General features: G+C 32.5%; 1 protein-coding gene across 1 annotated transcript; it reads right to left on the bottom strand.

The window, feature by feature from the left end:
• Positions 1-1541: 1541 nt before the first annotated feature.
• On the bottom strand, positions 1542-12912 carry LOC124539708 (protein TRC8 homolog). The gene is made up of 2 exons (XM_047117047.1): positions 12474-12912; positions 1542-3775 (listed from the first exon to the last, which is right to left on the bottom strand). Exons 1-2 carry the CDS (start codon positions 12721-12723, stop codon positions 2013-2015), a joined length of 2013 nt encoding a protein of 670 aa, XP_046973003.1. The 5' UTR covers positions 12724-12912; the 3' UTR covers positions 1542-2012.
• Between the last annotated feature and the right edge of the window lie 10411 nt (positions 12913-23323).

Genomic DNA, 23323 nt, shown 5'->3' with positions numbered 1-23323 from the left:
AAACAGTGCAAAAAGATGGATAGTGTGCAAGTGCGATGGCACGAGATTGTTTGCTGTTTATATATGACGCAAGCTACTATCTCAGTCAAATGCAACACGAATTTGTTTAATTATTCTCATTAGGATTAATATTGATTGTGTTCTGTTGTTAGGTAAACTGTTTCCCTTTTGGCTTCGTTTAAAAATCTATACTGAGTTATTGATTACACACGAAGTTACACACTTTTGTGTTCAAGGAAAGATAATAAATGATTTAATTGATATTTGTGTTACAAATTTCCCGAATGATTGTACGTGACATTCATGTCTGCAGAAGGGGCTGTATAGACAATCTGCATTCGCTATGATTTTCATCTTTCCTTAGTTGTTATTGAATTCTTATCAAAAAACAAAATTATCAAAGAGATTTCGTGATTGACTAAAATTTTGAATAGTAATCTGCTAAAACCATATGCGAAGTAAAATTTAATAATCGTTAAAAAAAATTGCAACGTTATTTCCGACTTGTCAATCTTTGATCACGTGATATTACACGTCACATACCATAGATATTCTCATATTTTTTTTACTTTACTATAAGCGAATACTTTGTAACCTATGTAAATTCGTCCATTACATTTGTAATTTCAAGTATTGAATTAATTGATGTTTAATTATGAATTCAATATTCAATGCCATCATGTATTACGTTGAATAATATCACAAGAGTTAATGCAATAGGTCGTATGTTGAAATTACGTACTTTACAGGAACAATACAATTTTTATTACCGGGATAATGGATAAGATATACTTGTCATTGCCTATGGTAAATAAGAATAATGTATTAGTGATTGTTTAAAGACATGGATTATATAAATAAATAATAAAAGAAATAACGATATATAAGGTTCTAGTTTTAAATTTGAACTTAGTTACTATATCTACAGTGCTATTTTGTAAGAACGTAATCGTACTCGTGAAGTATTGAAAATCGTCTTACAATCGAGATCTTTACGATTATAATTCAATCATGAAGGTACACCCCTACACGTTAAGTTATTTTCTTAATTAAATTAAATAAATCTTAAGAAATATAATCCTTTTTTGCTGTCTCTACTCTTTGTTAATTTACGCACACTAAGGCATCTTGTAAGTACGAGCATTAACGCACTCATACTAACGCACGCGTGTTGTGGTTAAACGTGGAGGGGCGCGGCTTCGTGACTAGACCTTTATCATCGTAATTGTAACTTCAATGACACATAAAACTAGTCCAAAATATTACCTACATTTGTTTTAACGACCGTTGCTTACAATATTGTAAAGTTTAGACAGAAATTCTAAATATTTCTTATTTTATTATGTTGATTTCCGTGCTGTTTATATTTCAGTGAAAATGTTACCTAAATAATTGTCAATTGATCGCAAATATGTCGAAAGAAAAACCCAAACAGTTGTTTAAATTGTTAATCTACTGCCATGTTGTTTTTAATTTAAAATAAATATTGAAATACATGTTATGATTCTTTTTTTCAAGATGATTGATCAAGGAAACAAGTATTACACTAAAATAATAGTTTTATTTACATTTTAATGAGAAAAATTACTATTTTTATGTTTCACGTTAGGTTTAATACATATAAAGCTATTTCTAAATACCTATCTATTTACAAATAGCTTTGCGTCTTTATTTTTCAAAACAATACAGTTTCATGTTAGTAGCACTAGCGATTTTGACTCAAAACATACGGAACATAATATAAAATAGGAAATGGTAACGGCGCATCGACAATCCAAGCGTATAAGAAACCTACTATACTTAATACTAACTTCACACTGAATAATTACGAAAACCCATTCATCACAAGACAGAATTTAAACCATAAATCACAGTATCAAACTGATTCAAAATATTTTATAGAACAATAACTTACTATACAAAACAATAGAAAAAAAAAAATATATTACCGCGGAAAAAATCGAGCTCTAAACTTGATTTTAAACTAAATTTTGTAAGTCTTGATGAATCAGTCACCTGACGCCCTCGTTGAGGAGCAGGTCTGGTTCCTCTTCCAGGAGCAGGTTTTGGTTGTTGCTGTTCTCCTCGTTACCAGCCTCTGAGTTATCCTTACTCGGATCATTGTCTATCTTATACAATATGTCGTGACACAGCGGACACCTGTCCTGGACGTAGAGCCACTTCCGCAGGCAGACGCCGTGGAAGAAGTGGTTACATCGCGTTATTTTCGCCGAGTGCATCTCCTGGTAGCAGATGGCGCACACGTCGTCCAATCGGTGGAGTTGGTCAGCGGAAGCCTCTCTTAGGGAATTAATTTTATTCACAGCCGTTCGCCGTTTCATGAACACCGACCATCCGGCCCTCGCCTCACACCATATATTGAAGTACGCATGTATGCACATCATCGCCGCCCGTATCGCGCCCCCGGACTCGAACAACAATATCCAGGCTCCGTTGAAGAACAGGAATATGCCGAAACAAAATTCGATCGTGTTCCCGAAAGCCCGAATGTAATAAACGTAATCGTCCAACTGTTCCCAGAACGTACTTCTGTAAGCGTCGAACAGGAATAACGAGTAAATCATAAGACTGACTATTACTTTGACTATCACTTCTATACTGAACGCGCTCACTGCTAGCAGCCACGTCGATATAGAATGTTGAGACCATAAATATACGAGTAATGAGATGGGGAATATAATTAAAAATGCACAGACGCCTAGTGCTCTGACGTGTCTATGTGTGCTTGGATTGTGCGATGCGCTTAAAGACATCAACATAGGATTAACAATATTATGCAAAAAGTGCAAGAGAGCTGTGAACAGCAAGCAAAAATTTCTGCACAGTCGGATGAATCTCTTCTCAGGGTTTAGAGACGTCAGTCCAGTCTGGAGCGCCAGAATGTAAAACAGTATGGCAGAAACCGTGCCGATACTTTTGTCCTCCTCTTCGTCCGTCAGTAGGATCCATTGGAAGAAGTTCCCGATATAGTGACAGAAGAACGAAATAACCGACGTCATACCGAGCACTGCCGTTATGGTCTCGCATCCCGTTACTAGCAACGACTTGGCCATCGAAGCGAGCGACTGGACTGCTAGTAGGGTGGAGACCTTCAAACCGTCTTCTGCTTCGTCGTCATAGTTGTCCATGAGCAATAAAATTGCTTGTTCAGCTACCCGCATAACCCAAAAAACCCTTAGGACGCACGGTACATTCAATCGCATCCATTCGGTTTCGACCAAAGCTGACAGCCCGTTGTGACTGACGAACAGTCTTCCGTGTTGGTATCCGCCGTACATCACCTGGATCACATCATACCCAGACGACCAGAGAACGTATTTCACGAGAAATAACGGCAATAGCGCCGAGAATACGGGAGAATGATGCAAAAGATTCGGAGGCACCGGCAACATCGCCAAAAACGATGGTGCCATGAAACTCATCGGTATAAGTTTCTCTAACGTGGCATTTCGTGGTCCTAAGTGAACATTACGAAATAGGACAGCTAATATGAACTGTATCGCAAAATTTTGTATGACCAAAATTCCTGGTCCTTCGAGATCAACTAAACTCTTCACGTTTAAATTGAGGATATCTTCTAATATGCTTGAGGGGTGTGAGGAGGTTATTGTAAGCGTTAGCGCCTGTATCTGTTTGATGGCGGACACGTTGGTCCAATAGGAGACGAAGACTATTCCTATTGACATCAGGTAGAGGTACACGATGATAAGGTGCTTCGTGTATAACACGAATATGCAGAGTGCTGACATGCATCCTGAAAAAACAAAAAACACGAGGTTACACACTACTCAATAAAATTAACTTGTTTACGGACCGATGATTTGAATACAATGACATTTTAAATACGTAACAATATATAATATCTTCCTCAACAATGACTTTATTATATTAAATGAATTTAAAAACATATTATTTCTTAACTAACTATATTGGTCAACTCAAGTGTCTTCACAATTAGAGGAAGTCAAAACCGACGCATTCAATTAAGGGTGTAGACCTAACTAACTCGACGAACTAACATATTTTATTGTTACGAAAATAAATGGTAGGCCTATCTAAGTGGGTACCACTTATTTACCCGCCTACTTATCAGTCATTTTAAATTATGTATTGCTAAATTAATTTTGAAGGTTGATTGAGTTTCAAACCTAGGCATGCGATACCGAGTTATACACCAAGCATGAGCAGAATAAACCTGCCTTTGTTGTCAGAAATATTGGCTCACTTGTATCTACTAACTTAAAGTGGACTAGTATGATTGAATAAGCTCGAAAGCCTCTTCTCAGGAGAGAGTTCTTCAGAAGAAGTGAGACAGAGCCCAGCAGTATGACATTATTAGACTGACAAAACTGTTTTTTACCTTTTAACTATAATGAACAGTATGCACGTACAATTTTCGGTTTCACTGATTCTTATATAAATAACGTACTTGTAAAACTAACACGATATAATAATAATACAGTAAACTACGGCTCATTTAATAATATAATTACGGATATCAATTATGCAGTGAGATTAATTTGCGCTATATCGATGTTGTTTAATTGGGTTAAGGGAGTGAATAAAATTAATTACTTATAACGTTTCGAAAAATGCTAAACTTCAATCATATTTCTCATAATTAATTGTCAGATTGACGCCACCCATGACGTTTTAGACGGTAAAACAAATATTAACCGTTCCATACGTGCGAATAAAGTAACGCTTACTCACTAACCCTACATGTGTTTTTTTTTTTAGTTAGCTTGGAATTTTTGTTTTTGACATTGTTCCTAAGCTCTATGAATTCGTTGAATACTCATGATATTTACTATGCAAACTAAATTTTGCAAAGTATCAAAGTAAATTAAAGTAAAGAAATAGCATGTAAATTTCCCACTGCTGAGATAAGGCCTCCTCTTCCTTTAAGGAGAGGGTTTGGAACATATTCCACCATGCTGTTAAAATGCGGGTTGGTGGAATGCACATGTGGCAGAATTTCGACGAAATTAGACACATGCAGGTTTCCTCACGATGTTATCCTTCACCGCCGAGCACGAGATAAATTATAAACACAAATTAAGCACATATATATAGGGGTGCTTGTCTGGGTTTGAACCCGCAATCATCGGTTATGATGCACGCGTTCTAACCACTGGGCCATCTCAGCTCTTCTTCTGCTTCGCAAAGTATCAAGCTTTTATAAATCTAAATCCTCAATTTAATAATGAAAGTTTACAAAAATGATAATCAATTCATTAATTTTAGTAAACCCAATTATTTAGCATTCAGTTTTAATAAAATTGCCTTTCACAATACGAAGGATAACTACCTATATTACTATAATGTTGTAATTACCTACTTTTTATAAATAATTCGGTTGAGCCCAGATGACCCAGTGGTAAGAACGCGTGCTTTTTTAATGACCAATCGGTCACTATGAAATCTGTCACACGAGTAACAACGAACTCGTATTGGAGAAGCGTACTGGAATTAGTTTCAAACTCTGTTGAGTTGAACTGAGATGGTCCAGTGGTTAGAACGCGTGCATCTTAACAGATGATTGCGGGTTCAAACCCAGGCAAGCACCACTATATATATACATATATGTGCTTAATTTGTGTTTATAATTCATCTCGTGCTCGGCGGCGAAAGGAAAACATCGTCAAAAAACCTGCATGTGTCTAATTTCTTCGAGATTCTGTCACATGTGCATTCCACCAACCCGCATTGGAACAGCGTGGTGGAATATGTTCCAAACCCTCTCCTTAATGGAAGAGGAGGCCTTATCTCAGCAGTGGGAAATGTACAAGCTGTTACTTTACTTTACTTTACTCTGTCGACTTAGGCCAGCAGTTGGACATTTACAGACTGTTTACTTTACTTTTTAATTAGCTATTTGCGATGAAATGAAATTTCAATGTCTGATAGGTAAATTGACGACAGATAAAAAAAATTCCAAAAAAGAAATATTAAGATAGGCGGTACTGGGTCTGTCTTAATTCGCAGTAATACACGTACAAGAATTTATACAAATAGTATCTATTTATATTCAAAATTAGGCGATGTCGCATTGTGCGTAACCTTGATACAAGGCTAGTTGTATAGAAGTAAGCAAAGTTTTTGACGCAGCGATTAATTATGAGGTCACAGATGTCATGAATGTGTAAAAATAAATAAATCTTTGAATTGTTATATGTTATATTAATAAACATTATTAAAGTAGTAGTATTAAATCTTTGATTTGAACCTAAAGGTACGAAATTAATTTCTAGCAAGATAATCTTTGCTACTTTTATTTATTACTGGATGTCGCGCCCGGATTCTCTCGCGTTTTAAGGGTCAATCGTAAGGTGCTGGAAACCAGCTAGACCCTAGAAGGCCTTCCTCTTGGTTTAAGCTTTTATTTCTTTCTCATAATAAGGTTAGTATCTTTAGGAAGTTTCTTAATTTGTCGTCAACATCTTAATATTCCTATTACTTACAGAGCGGCGTTTTTTAACCAATACCCCAGATAACTCAATACTGAATACTATTTTTTTAGCAAGGCAATACTATCGTCCTTGGATCTGTAACAATGGAGAGCTTGCAGGTGCGTTGTCGGCCTGAACTGATCGAGACTTAAATACATAATTGATATTTCAATACTAGCTGTGGCAGCGTTGGGATGTTATTAAATCATGGAAAGATGAGAAATAGTGACTTTTTAGAGGTCTTGCTCAAGTCTGTCTTTATGGAACTGAAATGAACTAGGTTTAGCAGGCTCCAGACCGAAAATTTAATTAATTATTAACTTATTAATTACGAACAAGAATTTGTCACAAGATGTTATGTTTCCTTTATATGTCCTGAAAATAGACTATTTGCCTGTTAAGAAAATATATTTATATACGAGGAAAAAACATAATTAATATTACACATCCAACACCAAACTTTGGTCTAAATGTGATTTTCGTAGAAAAAGATATATTTTTAGTATTGTTTTTATTTATATAACAACAACAGCCTGTAAATTCCCACTGCTGGGCTAAAGGCCTCCTCTCCCTTAGAGGAGAAGTTTTGGAACATATTCTACCACGCTGTTCCAATGCGGGTTGGTGGAATACACATGTGGCAGAATTTCTATGAAATTTGTCACATGCAGGTTTCCTCACGATGTTTTCCTTCACCGCCGAGTACGAGCTGAATTATAAAGACAAATTAAGCACATGAATCAGCGGTGCTTGCCTGGGTTTGAATCCGCGATCATCGGTTAATATGCACGCGTTCCAACCACTGGGCCATCTCGACTTATTTATATAAACAGCGCTTATATGCTTACCAGAAGCACTTTCTTCTTTATTACATTTTAATGTTCTTATATTACTACCCTAAATATATTTAAAAAAACTTGATACCTTTCTTTTATTAAACATTTTTATTAAGGAATTAAAACTTTTGGAGGTCAAATATAAAACAAAAGAAGTAAAATTTGAAAAATCCCATATTTCTTGGTGTTGGGCTTGTGCGCCCGTCTGGGTAGACACCATACACTCACATATATTGTACCACTGAACAGCAATAACTTAAATTGTCCTAGTCCTGTTTGAAGGTTATTCAGCCAGAATAACTGGAACTCTACAGATTGGTATAATTTGGCCATAATTAAATCCGATATCAATAAATGATTTTTAACTGTCGCCTACGGAAATATTTTTGTGCATTTATATGTGAACTTGTATATTTACTTTATCAAACTTTAACAATAGCACAGAAACCGTGACTGTCGACCGTCGATGGGCAAAATGGGTCCCATCGATAAGTGAATTAAAGAATATTACAGCCTTTGTCTTTTTCCGGGATACAAACTATGAAATACCAGAGTTAATCTAAATTAGCCCAGCGACTTAAGCGTGCAGAGGCAACACACAGAGTTATTTTGTGAGTGAGTTGGCGCGTTTCATTTTGTTTTTTTTTTAACATCTGTCTATTGTAATATTTTCAATATCGGACAACAATATTTTTTCCCTTAGAACCATTCTCTATTGTAATAACAACGAGACTCTCGGTACTCGAGTAAAACTTGTACTTGACTGTTTTTATTAAATAATGAGGTCAAGTTATAAGGCCATTCGGTGTCACGGCGTTATTTGTGGTTTGACAAATTATAATTTAAAAAACCGCAAAATCAAATATTAATCCGGCTCGTCTTATTTAATTTATATTAAATCATTACATTAACTAATGAATAGTAATAAGGACTTTCCGACTAAACTTCGGCGACTATTGCTACTACTATCGGTATTGGCCAGTCTCAAAGACTATCAGCTAGCGCTGGATACGAAAGTCTCTAAGTAGGACCAAGGAGCCAGCAATTTGACAGAAAGATACAAAGACCAGATGTAGCATCAAATGCTTACCGGATTTTCGAGGCTCGATTTTGTAAATTACCGACTTCCGAATTCCAGTATATTCTAATAAATTTCTTAAACAGTGTTACCATTTATACTAATATTATAAATATTTGTCTGTCGCTCTTTTACTACCAAAACAATTAACCGAATTTGATGAAATTTTTGTATGACGCAAAAATGAACTCAAAGAAAGTACATAGACTACTTTTTGCCTAAAACATGAATAACAACCCCCTAAAACGAGCGGGAGAACTAGGGATTTATAAATAAATTTAAAAAAAAAATGATGATAAGTGGTCACCATCACTTGCCCACAGACGTAACTACTACGTACTACTACTACGTACGAGAGTCTACCCGTGACCACGAACGCTGTATAGTGCTCGAAACGTAGGGATGTCCAAAATAATTAATATACGCGATTAAAATCCGTAATAACTAGTTTTATTTAAATACTACGTACTACTTATAAGGGGTTATAGGTTGGAAAAATGAAAGTAACACCTACAAAAATCCCTCCCCACAGTCACGTGTGAACCACAGCAGTACCAAAGACAAATAAACAATATTCAAAATTTAATTGACGCGTATTGTTCGATAGCTCGAATATTATCTATGATATTTGTTTGGATTTGCGTAAAGATTTTTTTTTAATATCGACAAAGCTGTATCAGCACTGTGGTGGAAAATTTAAAGTGGAACTTACATAGTTAGGTGGAATCGTGAGGTCTTATACCGCTATACTATTCATGAACTGTTTATAGTGCACTATGAAGCCAACATAAATGTATATCGAAATCATATGGAATACCAAAAAAATTGTAGTTTAACTACAAAACCTAAAAACTACCAATGATGTTCTAGTAAACAGATGTCATTAACGCGAAAAAAGTGAAGACTAGAAAACGTCCTAATTGTGACGTTTGCCTTTAGTTGTTTTCATCATAATTATGCCAGTAATACGTTATAATACATCTTAATTATGTAGTAATACGTCTTGCGTAATTAAAACATCTAGTTATCCCTTTTAATTATTGTTTTTATCAAGCTATCCTTTTCACTTGTAACTAAATGTAAAATAAACGGTCCCCGGCGTGGCACACTTTTTTCTGTTGTTTAGTATGGGTATAACATATCTGTTTATTAGAATATCATTGAGTTAAAACTATTTACAACATTAATTAAATTGACAGTGGCACACGCATAGCTAATATTAAAGTTAAACATTAAAGTACATATTCACGATGATGCGATACGATTTGCGAATAGTTCGATAAGCATGTATAAATTACAATTTGATAAATAAGTGCTGTGTCACTGTACTATCGATATTCAATTTTTCAATTATCAAAGTGTGAAGGAAATTGTTAAACTTTAAAATTACGTAATCATTCGGTTAAAACAAAAAATTATTTATGTTGTTAAAAAAAAAAACATTTTGAACTAACATGAATATTTTTATTATTACAGTTATTTAATACGGTATATTTTTAATTCGTTTTTATGTTAAGTGGGTCGAACTCGATATTTTGACATCAATCAAAAATCAAAAAAAAACTTTATTTAAGTAGGCTTTTACGAGCACTTTTAAATCGTCATTTTACAATTAAGTGAAGCTACCGCCGGTTCGGAAAGTAGATTCCACTGAGAAGAACCGGCAAGAAACTCAGTTGTACTCTTTTTCAAAATATCTACGAATGTCTTGTTTTCGTAAACAAAAAAAAGTATGGTAAACATCCCATATTAAACAACTTTAATAAAAAAAAAATTGCTCCGATAGCAGCGTCACCTACAGGCTACGGGGTAAACCTTATCATCTAAGCTAACCACGCTTACACGACCTTTTTTTATTTTTATTTTATTTTTAACGCATGGTAAATCTTTATAGACACCCCACTCCTGGGGGGGATGTCGGGTTATGTGAGATTGTACTCACTAAAAACTCTGCGATGGACGCCACAGAAAACGGAGAGGCTGCGGGATCGCTTTAGCAGCACGTCCGCTGCCCCTCCCGAAGTAACAACCGTTGTCGCCACATAAGAGGCTAAACGATATTAAAAATTACAGATTTCCTCACGATGTTTTACGCTTACACCTAGCCGTTTAAGAGTTCCGTGATGCGTCTGTAAACCGATTTTTAAAAGTTTTTATTTTAGTGTGGGAACTAATTATCATTGCAACAAGCAACACTAGACGTACTCAAACAAAAAAAAATATAATCAAACTTGACCTTTTAAAAATAAATACATGTTTTTTTTAAACTAACACTCAGATATAATGAGAACAGCTTGGGTCTTTGTTATAATATAAATATCACATTATATGTACAATATAATTTTTTTTAAGATAAATTTGTATTGCCAACATAAAAAACAATATTCTATTTATACACCAGACAAGCAATTAAAATATAAATTAACATATATATTTTTTGTTCTCTTATGTAGTTTTAATTTGGCTCTCATTTTAATTTAAATAAAGCATGTATGTAATCATTTTATAACTGTATCTTTTGGTAATGACTTTGTATTCTTTAAAATCACCGATATAACTGCATATAATTAACCCGCTGTCAAATTTAAGCATTATGGTCTCCTATGATAACTGCGGCAAAAATATTTTAAACAAATATACTTTATTTTCCACCTGTATGCTCAGGTGTTAAATGCCCTTTACTGTACTCTGGATAATAATAATGCATAATTTCTTGATGATCTGTTAAGTGGAATCAACATCCCAAGCCAGAGGTAGCTTTCAGTTTATCATTTCAAAAAACTGTGTTTTTAATATAATAACTGTGAAACATAAAATAGGAATGGATTATTTTTCTTGATTTACGGTAAATAACACACTGACCATAGTTATTTAATTACCACATAACGAAAGAAAAGCAAAAAAATCTGAAACAATTTTAAAATATGGAAAAAAATTTAACTCACTCTGAGAGAACTGTTATTTAAAATTTATGAATTTTAATAAGTTCTTTATAACGGTTTATGTGAAATTAATAATTTAATTCTGAAATAACATACAATAAAATATTAAAAATACATAAAAATAAGCAACTATTTAAAACCTGAATATTTTTAAAAAATGACAAAAAATATTATTTTTTTTATATTATTAATGTAATTCATATTATTTCCTATACTTTCATAATTGAAATATTCATAATTACAACCCTGATTATATTTATCTCTGTTATAAGACCATCAAGTTTTATCATAGACCGGAATAGATAAAAACATATATTACTTATAAAGTTTAAATATATCGAAATATATAGATTACATAAAAAATATCACTGTAATATTACTTAATACATGTATCTTTAGTTCACTATGCCTCAAATATTAAAGATAGTTTAATTTAGATAAACAAATAATTAAATATGTATGTTGAAATGTTTTTTTTTTTTAATAATATTAAAAAAATGTTGTTCTCTAATATTCTTAACACCCATAAGTAAATTCTGTTTTTGAGGTTTAGAAATTATTCCACCACACTGATTCGAGTTACTTTACTACTCTGATAATTCTTTCATAAGTTAAATGCATTTGTTATGTACAACATATATTTTTTTAGATATTATTTTTGATTATGTTAATTTATATATTGTTTGTTTATTTCAAATGTGATTTTGTAAAATTGTTATAGTTTATAAATCTAGATTATAACTTTAAATGTAAACTTAAAATTGAAATTTTGTGAATGTTTTGGGTGTGAGTACAGAAGTCACATATGTTTTTTTTAAATGATAAAATTTTAATGAGATTTTATTAGGTCAATAAATGATGGTGATTTGAAAACAAACATTGAATAAATGACATGTCAATATGGTACTATAAAAATATAAACTGTCAATACAAACATTAGTTCATAACAAACATTCTACAAAATAATCTTTTTGAAAACAACATAGAATCATATATTACGAAGTGTTTTAAAACCACTTTGAAGTATTTTGTACATTGTGACATTTACACTCAACAAACCAAGAGTTTCGAAACCAGTTGGGAAACTGAAAGTTTTTACTATGTTGCAAAATACCTTATACTATATCTGAAAAAAATTACGTACCTAGACAACAAACGAAGAATTTGAGGAGTGTTAAGGCGAAAGCGTTATAGAAGTTGGCGTCGTAATAATTAGCGTCCGAGTCACTTATATCGACGTGGTCACCCGTCACAGTCGATAACAAGGACACCTCCTCGCTGGTCGACACTGGCAACCCCAAGCTGATCTTCAAGAACTCATCCACCACAAATAACGGTGGAACCCTCAGTAACACCTCCACCAGCACTAGGGCCTTCGACCTCAACGACATCATTCATTTATGCAAACCTTTTGATACCGACAGTTTGGTAACCACAGCCGGTTCGAACGGCGACCACGGCGGGTATTATCGATTAATTTAGTAAAATCATCTACTGTTTTGAAATCACGTAATATTTTTCGAAAATATGACTGAAATTTTTGCGACAATAAAATTTGACGTTTTTAATTTAGTGTTGTCAAATTAAAAAAAAAGTGATATATTGCCATCTTAAAAATAGTTTACTTCAATTAAAATTACATATTTAAATATCTATAATTAAATACCGTTTAAATTTATTAATTCTGGTATAATGAAATTATTTTATTTCACGAATAATGTACACGTAAACGAAAACCTTTTTCTTTTGTTGTCTCGATAGACAGCGCCACTGTACTTATAAATTGTGATTCAATTATTAATTATTGATGTTATTATTAATTATTGATTTATTGTTTAAAAAGAATAATATATTATGTGATATATATAATATATAAACAGCTGATTGAAGAAAACTTTTTACGTATCACATAAAGGTCTTTCCAATATTAAATTTCAAATATCAATGAACAAAGCCAAATTTATTATTATGTTAATAATAATGTAATATAATAATAATAATTTTGCATTATATTTTTTAATTAGTTACTTAACTTCGTCATTTACGTAATCAGTTACGGGAAATATCCTAAATGATTATCTTTATTTCATGTTGGGAGAGTAACTGCTTGCATGAAACTTTAAAATCGGTATAAAATGTTTTTCATAATTGATTCGTATTAATAATAAATTTCCAGCCATATTGGTTCTGTTGGTAGAGTGGGAAATTTCTATGACCACGGGATCAAATTTAGGACACCATATTTTGTAAATAGCTTACATGATATCTAAATATTTATGCCCTACAATGTTCTACGGTATTTTATGAGATCTATTCTTTATATAACTTACTCGTTATTGACAAAATCTATGACAGATTGTGACTAACCACAATTAATAATATTAACATGATAAATTTATTTCATGACAATATACCAACTTATTCAGGTAATAGGATCACGACCAGTGGCGTAGCTAGGTGAGGATGGGCCCCGGTGCATAGAAAAATAATCGGGACTTCACCCCCTCTATCCTATCCCTCTTTAACTAATAAAATTACCTTTAAATTACCCTTTAAAATTATAGATACCAAATAAGAAATATAGTGCGCAGTATCATGATTTTCTAGCTACAGAAGCTAAAGGTTTAGTTTATAGGCCCCCCTGAACTCTGGGGCCCTGGTGCATTGCATCTCCTGGCCCTACGATAGCTACGCCACTGATCATGACTGTAATGTAATTTTAAAATCACATTATGTCCCATTGCGCTAAGTGATTATTTATGTATAATAAAATTATCATAACAAATATCCGCTGAATTTCTCGCACCGGTTCTTTCCGGTTAGAGTATTTTCTTTTCCGAACCGGTCGATGGTAGTGTTTAATTTGACAACCAATAAGTAAATAATTCGATTGATTTGAAGTATTTTTGAGGAGAAGGTATAAAGCTTATTAATTATTAGGATATATAGGTTAGTAGTAGCTTCACTTAATATATAAAAGTTGGTAACTGACGATTCAAAAGTGCTTGTAAAAGTCTACTTGAATGAAGTATATTTTGATTTGATTTGATTTGAGTTGCAGCATTCTCATCCGACACACGTGTTGGACACGATTTTTATGTTTTCCTTTGCCGCACACAATACAGTGCCTATAGCACCGAATGAAGAGCCTATAGGACAAGATGCAGGCGTTGTCAGGCCATCTCAGCCTTGACATGAAGAATCATATTAATTAGGACTTTTAGACACCGTTTTGTTTTTTATAATTTAAAACAAGAGCCTGTAGGCTTTTTACAAATTCTATTATTTTATTCTATTAATTTACAAATTCCTACTGCTGGGCTAAAGGCCTCCTCTCCCTTTAAGGAGAAGGTTTGGAACATATTCCATCACGCTGTTCCAATGCGGGTTGGTGGAATGCACATGTGGCAGAATTTCTATGAAATTTGTCACATGCAGGTATCCTCACGATGTTTTCCTTCACCGCTGAGCACGAGATGATTATAAAGACAAATTATTTTTTTTAAATTTAATTTGCGATTATTAAGTTAAATTAATAAATAAGTTGCTCGCAATTGCTACTACATGAATGCATATAAAGTAAAGCTTTTATCGTTTTAAAGAAAGTTTATAATTAAATATATAATATAATAAACAAAAGCCTAACACAAACAAGTCCAAAATGTGAAGTCCATTTCGAATCGATTCGTCTTTATACGGCTTCCGGTATGGCTTCTTTTGTACAGAGGAAAATTAAAACTCGACTTATTGTGAGCTTTGTCGGAGGTACACTTTGTAAGCTCGCGTTGTTTTACTTCTGCAGCATAATAATAAAATTGGTATGGCTTGCATATAACTCAGTTTATTTATAAAATAAAACCATTTTTTGGAAGTATATGTTTACAGTTAAGTATGTTTCGTTTTTATTAAAAAAAAAAACATTCTTACAGCTAGCTATGTACAAAAGGCAAAGGCATAACCGTTTAGTTCCTTATCTAGTTTGTCAACCTATTTTTTTTGGGTGTACTGATCTTTCTTAGTGTCATTAATAAAAATAAACTAAAATAATGACCAGAACAGTAGAAAATAAAATCGGCAAATTCATACATTATGTTTTGCTATTTTAAATAATGTGAATTTTAGTTAAATTTCTACCACTGATTGAACTCTTTAGTATATAAATATTACGCATATGTGGCATATAAATAACTATAATTATAAAGATAAGATTATAACTATACAAATGAGATTTAGTGTCTTAAACCATACGGTTTAATGACAATGACATTTGAGTTAATACTAACTTAACGGTCATTGGCCCAGCTATCGTCTAGGTCAACAGACTAACACCGAATCGTCTTAGCGAACATTAAAAAATAACATGTTTATGACTCACTCTGGAAACAACCCCTTGAAGATGTGGTGAAATACATCCTTGCTTTGTTTCATTTAAAAGGAATGCCATATTGATTTATACAAACCCAATTCGTAGATCTGCGTCTATTACAAGCTAAGTTAAGAAACAGACCCCGCTTTCTCATTGGACACATTGGGCAGGGCCCTGCAAACCTTAGATCAAATAAATAAGTATAATATAAATATATGATTGTTAATAAAATAAACATATAACCTTGATTATCTACTTTCTTTATCTATTCTAACAAAATGTCTATCAAAGTCATAGGAGCCCTATTATCCTAATATGTCCAAGCCCTCCAATAGGTTAAAGACGGTCCTGCTAGGAATATGTACAATAATTAAGGTAAAAACAAAACAAGCTTCCATAGCTTTAGCAGATTTGTGTTAGCTTACTTTCCCTACCACATACACAGATTGCTCACTCGCTCACTGATAAAGTGTTAGTGTCAAATATTATTTTAAAAATATACATAGAATCCCTTTCGCACGTGACATTGGCGAAATAATCTGTGCCTTATTGGAACTAATAAAAGCCACAAAAAAAGAACATTTTCCTTTTCATTATCCCTACCTGTATCAACTTATTATAGTGAAAGCTCATATCAAGGAATATTGTTATTAACAATATTTTTTTGTTAGAAATAAATTAATACAAATACTCTTTTATTTATTTTTTTATCGAGAAGAACCGTCAATAAACTCATACAGAAACATAAAAGATTAAATTATTTTTAGAGAAAAAGTTTCTGTAAAATTTTCTTATAAACATTGTATGGCGAAAACAATTAATTTCGAAGCCGCACGAATGTTTCGAATAAATTTGCGATTTTGTTTCTCTGAAATTATAATCACGTGATTAAGTTTAACGTGCATGAAAACTATGAGTTTAAATGGTTTCTCAAAGTTGGCATGGAGTTTTATTGATAACAAACTGCTTTATGAGAGTAAACTTACATGGCTTCTTAATGTGCTACATTTATCTCCTTATTATATTATTATAATATTTAAATTCAAATTAAAATATAATTTATTCATGTAGGCTAATAAAAGCACCATTGTCATTAAGTTACTACACACACGGGTAGTACGGATAAGGCACGTGTTCGATACATCGAAACATCGGATGTCGTCAGAATAAGTATATCAGATGTCATCGATTTGATGATGATGCTTTTCACCACATCTAAAAATCTATGAACATCGTTCTAGTTTGCCAAAGCATTCAAACGACGATTTACGATAACATATATTTTATAATAACAATTATTACGCAAAAAAATTTTGTATTAATATATTAATAAGCATTGCAAAATTTACACAGCTGCACATAAAAAATTAGTTATGGTCTCAGTTTGAAGTGAGTTAGAGTCAGATAAAAAATTTAGAAACGTAAACAACATCAAAGTAAATAGCTTGCGAAAAACTCCAAATGCAATTGAACTAATGTGTACTATTTGATGTAAAAAAAGATGATGAAATCAAAACAAAACCTGTCATAGGTTTTTCCCACTAGTTTAAAGATAAACAACGCAAAAATTACTATGAATTCCATTCTCGATTCATCAATCGCAATTGATCATGTGACATACCGAAAGTTCATTTCGTTATTCATACCAATCCACAATCAGTTAGATTTGTGACGTAATACAACAGTAGGCGATCGAGACATGTTCAGGCGCAGAGCCAGCGGTCGCACGTGCTTTCTGACTGACGGACGTGAATGTAAAAACTGGCAACCGACAATTTATTATCAGATAAATCTTTTTTTTTTTTTAATGCATCGAACGGATTTGAATAAACAGCCAATTATAAGCTAGTCGCAAAACGGACGAAGGAGTTTTTATGTCACGTTATTTGAAATAATAAACATAAATTATATTTAAAGTGAAGTATTTAAACCGTTCAAAATATACAAGTTCAACAAAATTTCAACATTTTATTTATAATATATATGTATATAGTAATAACGTATATAGTAGTGTTAAAATTTACATCATAATAAAGATCCCTCATGGTCAATTTCGGCCGATGGAAAGCACTAGCTACTCAAGCGAGTACACTAATACAAATAAAATAGCACTCCCCAATGATGTTGTAGTAAACAGATATGTTATTAACGCGCAAAAAGTGAAGACTAGAAAATGTCCTAACTGGGACGTTTGCCTTTAGTTGTTTTACGTAGTAATACGTTATAATACATCATAATTACGTAGTAATACGTTTTGAGTAATTGAAACATCTAGTTATCCCTTTTACTTAATTTTTTTTCAAGCTATCCTTTATACTTTTAACGAAATGTAAAAATAAACTAAAATAAACGGTCCAAGGTGCGGCACACTTTTTTCTGTTGTTTAGTATGGATATAACATATCTGTTTATTAGAATATCATTGGCACTCCCTATATCCTCACTCTAATCTTCGGTAGTAAATTATGCGCAGGACCAACGACTTTACTTGCTTAAGAAGCTGGGGAATAAGCACAGCTACCTGAGGACACAAATTCTGGGTAACTACTAATATTTTTTCTATGGAAGAAAGTAGAAACCAATAACTTTTAATGTAAATCAAGGTGCTAGATTATAATAGGGAAGGGCCCTATTATAATCAAACATTATAAGTAACCTCAAGAGGATAATAAGTAGATATACTTTAGCTATCACGTTGTTTTTGGGATTTCTTACATATTTGTATGAGAAGGTGTGTGTTTTTTTTATAGTAATGTTATTATGACTTCGAGTATTTTTGTCATCGTAATATCCAGTCTCGTAAATCGAGCAAAGAACGTAACTGCAAGTCCTTCAATTAATGTGAATTAACATTATTTTAATAAACATTCAGTAAAACATTTGTATCGAACGTTGTCTTGTTATGAGTCCAACGACAATTATTTTTTTCATTAAACACGTACAATCGATTTGTGGTCAAGCCCTTGCTCTTTTTTACCACCAGTTATTTCTTTCGTCACCAATAATATATTTACATTTCGTAATATAATATCGTGGTAGAAGGGAGACCAGTTATATAACGATTTACATGCAATCGTTAAAATACGGAGAATTGTAACTATTTACGTTTGCCACTTTTTTACTTATGATAAAAAGTAAGTAAGTGGATATTATTTTTATCTACATTTCTTTTTACGAAAATGTTATGATAATATAGCGTCAGAGCTGCACAATTACATACTTTGCGTAGAATTAACCACCCTAAATAAATATGAACGAATAAATGAAAGCTCAAACATATAATTTCAACACTTTTAAATACATCAAATAACTTAATCGTCCACTTTACCGGATAATACAACGTCAAAATTATAATTATTAAAAGATAATACATACAGACCGCACGTTCCGGATTAAAAAAAAAAGTAAAAATGGCGGCTTGGTGGCAATCTGTCAAGACACGCGCCAGGCACGCGCCCTCCGTTTACCGATTAAATGTACATCAATCGTAAGAATCGAAGAGATAAGTGGAGAATCCGCAATAAAATATTGAATTACACACATTATCTTTTATTTACGTTTCCGATTGAGTCGTATCGCTTTACGGTTGATTTAAATGTTATTGTTTTCGATGGGAATGAGTCGGTTTGAAAATGCAAGCGGTAGCAGCGTGCTATTAAGTTTCAAAAATACCCTGATTAATCTAAATAATTATTATGAATGCTGGGTACAACTCTAAAGTTTGTTGGTTTCTATGTTTTTATAAGCGATTAAATAGTTTACGATTGACATATTGGAACTATTTGGTACATAATTTCTGAGATACAATTAAATAATAACGTTCGCTTTCTTTCTCTAGTCATTTGCTATGAAAGAAATAATTCGGTTTAAAAGTAAATAAAATACTAGCTTTTATTTATTTCTTATCTGTATCATGTAAACATTTTAAATTGCTTAGTCATTAATTTTATTTAGTTTGGTTGTTACTATGACTATCGAGAACACTTTTAATATTTTGAATACTTATTCATATGAAAAAATATTATAAAAATACATTAATAAGCAAATGATTAAAAAAAATGATCAATTATTAGCAATTTGTTTTCGCAAGCGAATCAAAAACTACACTCACCGTCATTACAATTTCGAATACACCCTAAAATAACACACACCGGTGATCACATTGAGCTGTGATCATCCCAAAGGCACACAGTAAACACTACCTGTTAGAACGCCATTCAGTCACCCTACTTGATTTCAGCCCATGGGCAAACACAGGTGTAAAGAGTATGTAGATACACAACAATACTTACCAACTTCGATTGTTGAATCTTTGCGTTGAGATTAGTTTTGTTAATCCAGGAGTTGTCTGTATTATTTGATATTCAAAATCATTTTTTTCGAATATGTTATAAGCTCTTTTCAATCTACTGCTTTCAAGCTACCACAGCTTGGAAATGAAGTAGAAAATTCAGTACTGTTTACAGTTACCGAATGTTTTGCAGCCATTAAAAATATACTCAATAATAGCCTGTAAATTTCCCACAGGCTAAGACCTCCTCTCCCTTTGGGAAGTAGGTTTGGAACATATTCCACCACGCTATTCCAGTGTGGTTTGGTGGAATACACATGTGGCAATTTTTTTACGAAATTAGACAAATGCAGGTTTCCTCACGATGTTTTCCTTCACCGCCGAGCACGAGATGAAATATAAACATTAATTACATATGAATATTCCTGCCTGGGTTTGAACCCGCAATAATCGGTTAAGATGAACGCGTTGTAAGCACTGGGCCATCTCGCCTCGAAAATAAACTCATAATCAATAAATCATATATGTATAAGCCTATTCCAACTACAAGATAACAAAAGTTAAATAAAATTTTTATTTTTTTTTAATTTGGCAATATTATAAAGGAATGTGGTCCGAATGTTGACGAAACTGTTAGCGAACATTTAATGTTAAACTGAGATGAAGGTATGTAAAACAAGAAATTTTAGTAAATACAATTACAATAAAGCTGAGCTACTAGCAAATTACGTGGTATAAGTAAATGTAATGATTGTTTACCTTTATTTCTCTACGATTTGAATAGGATAAACAATAATTAATTAAAATTATTGTCATTTATGAAAATCTAATCCACATTAGTTTACATACTTGTCTATTACTTAGACACTGGAGTCCGAACTCCAAATAATCCGAACTCAATTAAATAAAAAAATGCTTTAAAAATAGTTTAATCTTGATATTATTGCAATATAATTTTACAATGTTTCGCTGTCATTAGTAGTTAGTGAATAAAAAAACAAAAGAAGATCACAGAACATTCGATTTTACACATTACTTTTTCTTTTTGAATGTTGTAAAAAAAAGGTTTTATATATGGCAAAATATTGATAATAAATATTAAATAAATTTAGATGTTTATATAATATAGATATAATTAAAATAAAAATCGCAGGCGCGAACAATGCTTTTTAACAATTAGTTATTTAAATTGTACGATCTTATATTTGTTCAATGTTGCCACTAAAATACAATAAAAGGAATTGAAAGAGTGAGACACTTAGTTAAAGATAGTGGCTGTTACTGGTTGTGATTAATTATGAAGACTGTGTGAAATAAATTATTGTCCACAGTTGAGTCCCGACTACATACAGAAGGCGGAGTCCAACAGATTTCGCGCTTTGAAGAGGACTGCGATTTGCTGAGAGATGATGATGACGTTATCGAATTATACAATAATCCGTATTATTTCCACTTCAAAAGATAGAATAAAGAAATTTTGGATAGCGAAACACTTATAAATGTTTTTAGCCTTATTGTCCGAAACCACGAAGTTTAATTTATGTATGTATGTTGTTTATGTTAAAAATATCTAACTCAATTTTAAGTTTGATAAGAATTTATTTTATGATGGAAATATATATCTGCTAAATATATAACTAAATTCCGACCCATTTCGTAATTGAGTCGTATATAAGGATTAATTAAAAATTGTAATCTCTATAGGTATAATAAATTTAGAGTGTTATTTTAATATTACAAAAAGCGGTTTTAATGTTACAAACATATTAAAATAACCGTTTTTAACTAAATGATTATGTATGTTTGCAATCTTTGGAAGGGCTGTACCGATTTTGACGGGACTTCCACGGGCAGATAGCTGATGAAATAAGCAACATAGGCTGCAATAATAACTTTTTTGTTAAATTCAAACGCGCATGAAATCGCGCGTATCAAAATAAATAACATTATTCTTATTATTATTAAGACAATCCCATACATTATAAATCGACAGTAGTATAGTATTATTATAAAACCAGCCCAGTCTTGATTATGTATTTATGTCTACTTACTCTAGACAAGAACATGTAATTCACACTTATCATATAAATTTAAAAAACAGCGAAAAAGACTACTGCGAAACGCAGTTGTTTATATATTATGTAAAACCTAAAATTGTACCTATATATACTAAACTCTCCAAAATTCGTTGTAATTGTATCTTCTGGTATAATTTATATACCTATATGTACCTATGCATTCTTTTTGGTTAGGCATTCCATAGCATGACTTTCTTTATTAGTATATAATACTATATTTATAATATAACAGCATACGTCTACATAAAGCACTTTGGCGCATTGTCAAATATTTGGATACTATATTTAATATTCTATACATCATAAACACATAGTAATTCAAAGAGATTAAAATGTTTATTTATTAATTGGACGTATTACTAACATAAATTATAAATTATTTCTAAGCCTTAGGCTCTACACTTACCTTCGGAACAGCGATCGATCGGTCACCTGTCGGAAAGTCGATCGTTCGGAAACGGAAGTGTCGGGTGACCGTAACCGGATAGAGGATGAGACGTCACAACCGATCAGACGAGCTTAATGAGGGAATTTGTTTTATTATAATATTAAACATTTAGAATATACTACTTAATAGGAAGTACACATATCCTCCGTTTTAACCCGTCGGTGGACGTTCATCCGTCGTTTTTTTGGGATAAAATGTATATGTACTCATTTGTAATGCATACCGAAACAAATGCAATCTAAATATATTTCGTTCAAGTAGTCTGAGCTAATATGGCCCAGTGGTAAAAATGCGTGCATCTTCAAACCCAGGCAAGCACCACTATATATATGTGCTTAATTAAAGTTTATAATTAATCTCGTGCTCGGCGGTGAAGAAAAACATCGTGATGAAATCTGCATGTGTCTAATTTTATCGAAATTCTGCCACTTGTGCATTCCGTATTGGCACAGCGTAGTGAAATATGTTCCAAAACCCTCTCCTTAATGGGAAAGAAGGCCTTAGCTCAGCAGTGGGTAATTTACAAGTAGGTTCTTAATCAAACGTAGATAGAATAGTCATGTTACAGTGTTGAATTAAATGTTGTACTACTGCCGTTTCGGAAAGTAGATACTACCGGCAAGAAACTCCGTAGCTACTCTTTTTTATTATTTTATTTACAGTATAGATTTCATCTCTTGGCTCCTACTTTAATGCTGTAGTAGAGTATATAATTAAAATGGGAGATGTGTCATAAGGAATAAATGTGCTGTACCTATTTCCTAAAACTCCTAATTGGAGTAAATAGTAGAAGAAAAATTAATAGGATGTTT

Source organism: Vanessa cardui, chromosome 23 (assembly GCF_905220365.1).
Source record: "Vanessa cardui chromosome 23, ilVanCard2.1, whole genome shotgun sequence".
Taxonomy (NCBI): domain Eukaryota; kingdom Metazoa; phylum Arthropoda; class Insecta; order Lepidoptera; family Nymphalidae; genus Vanessa; species Vanessa cardui.
Note: the sequence above shows the minus strand (reverse complement) of the source record. Positions and strands in the feature narration are given on the sequence as shown.

Excerpts from the sequence above, each read along its gene's own strand:
- LOC124539708 (XM_047117047.1), bottom strand. The coding sequence starts at position 12,723 with ATGATGTCGTTGAGGTCGAAGGCCCTAGTGCTGGTGGAGGTGTTACTG. Across the intron at positions 3,776-12,473 it reads ATTCTTCGTTTGTTGTCTAG|GATGCATGTCAGCACTCTGC; the intron begins GTACGTAATTTT and ends TTGTTTTTTCAG.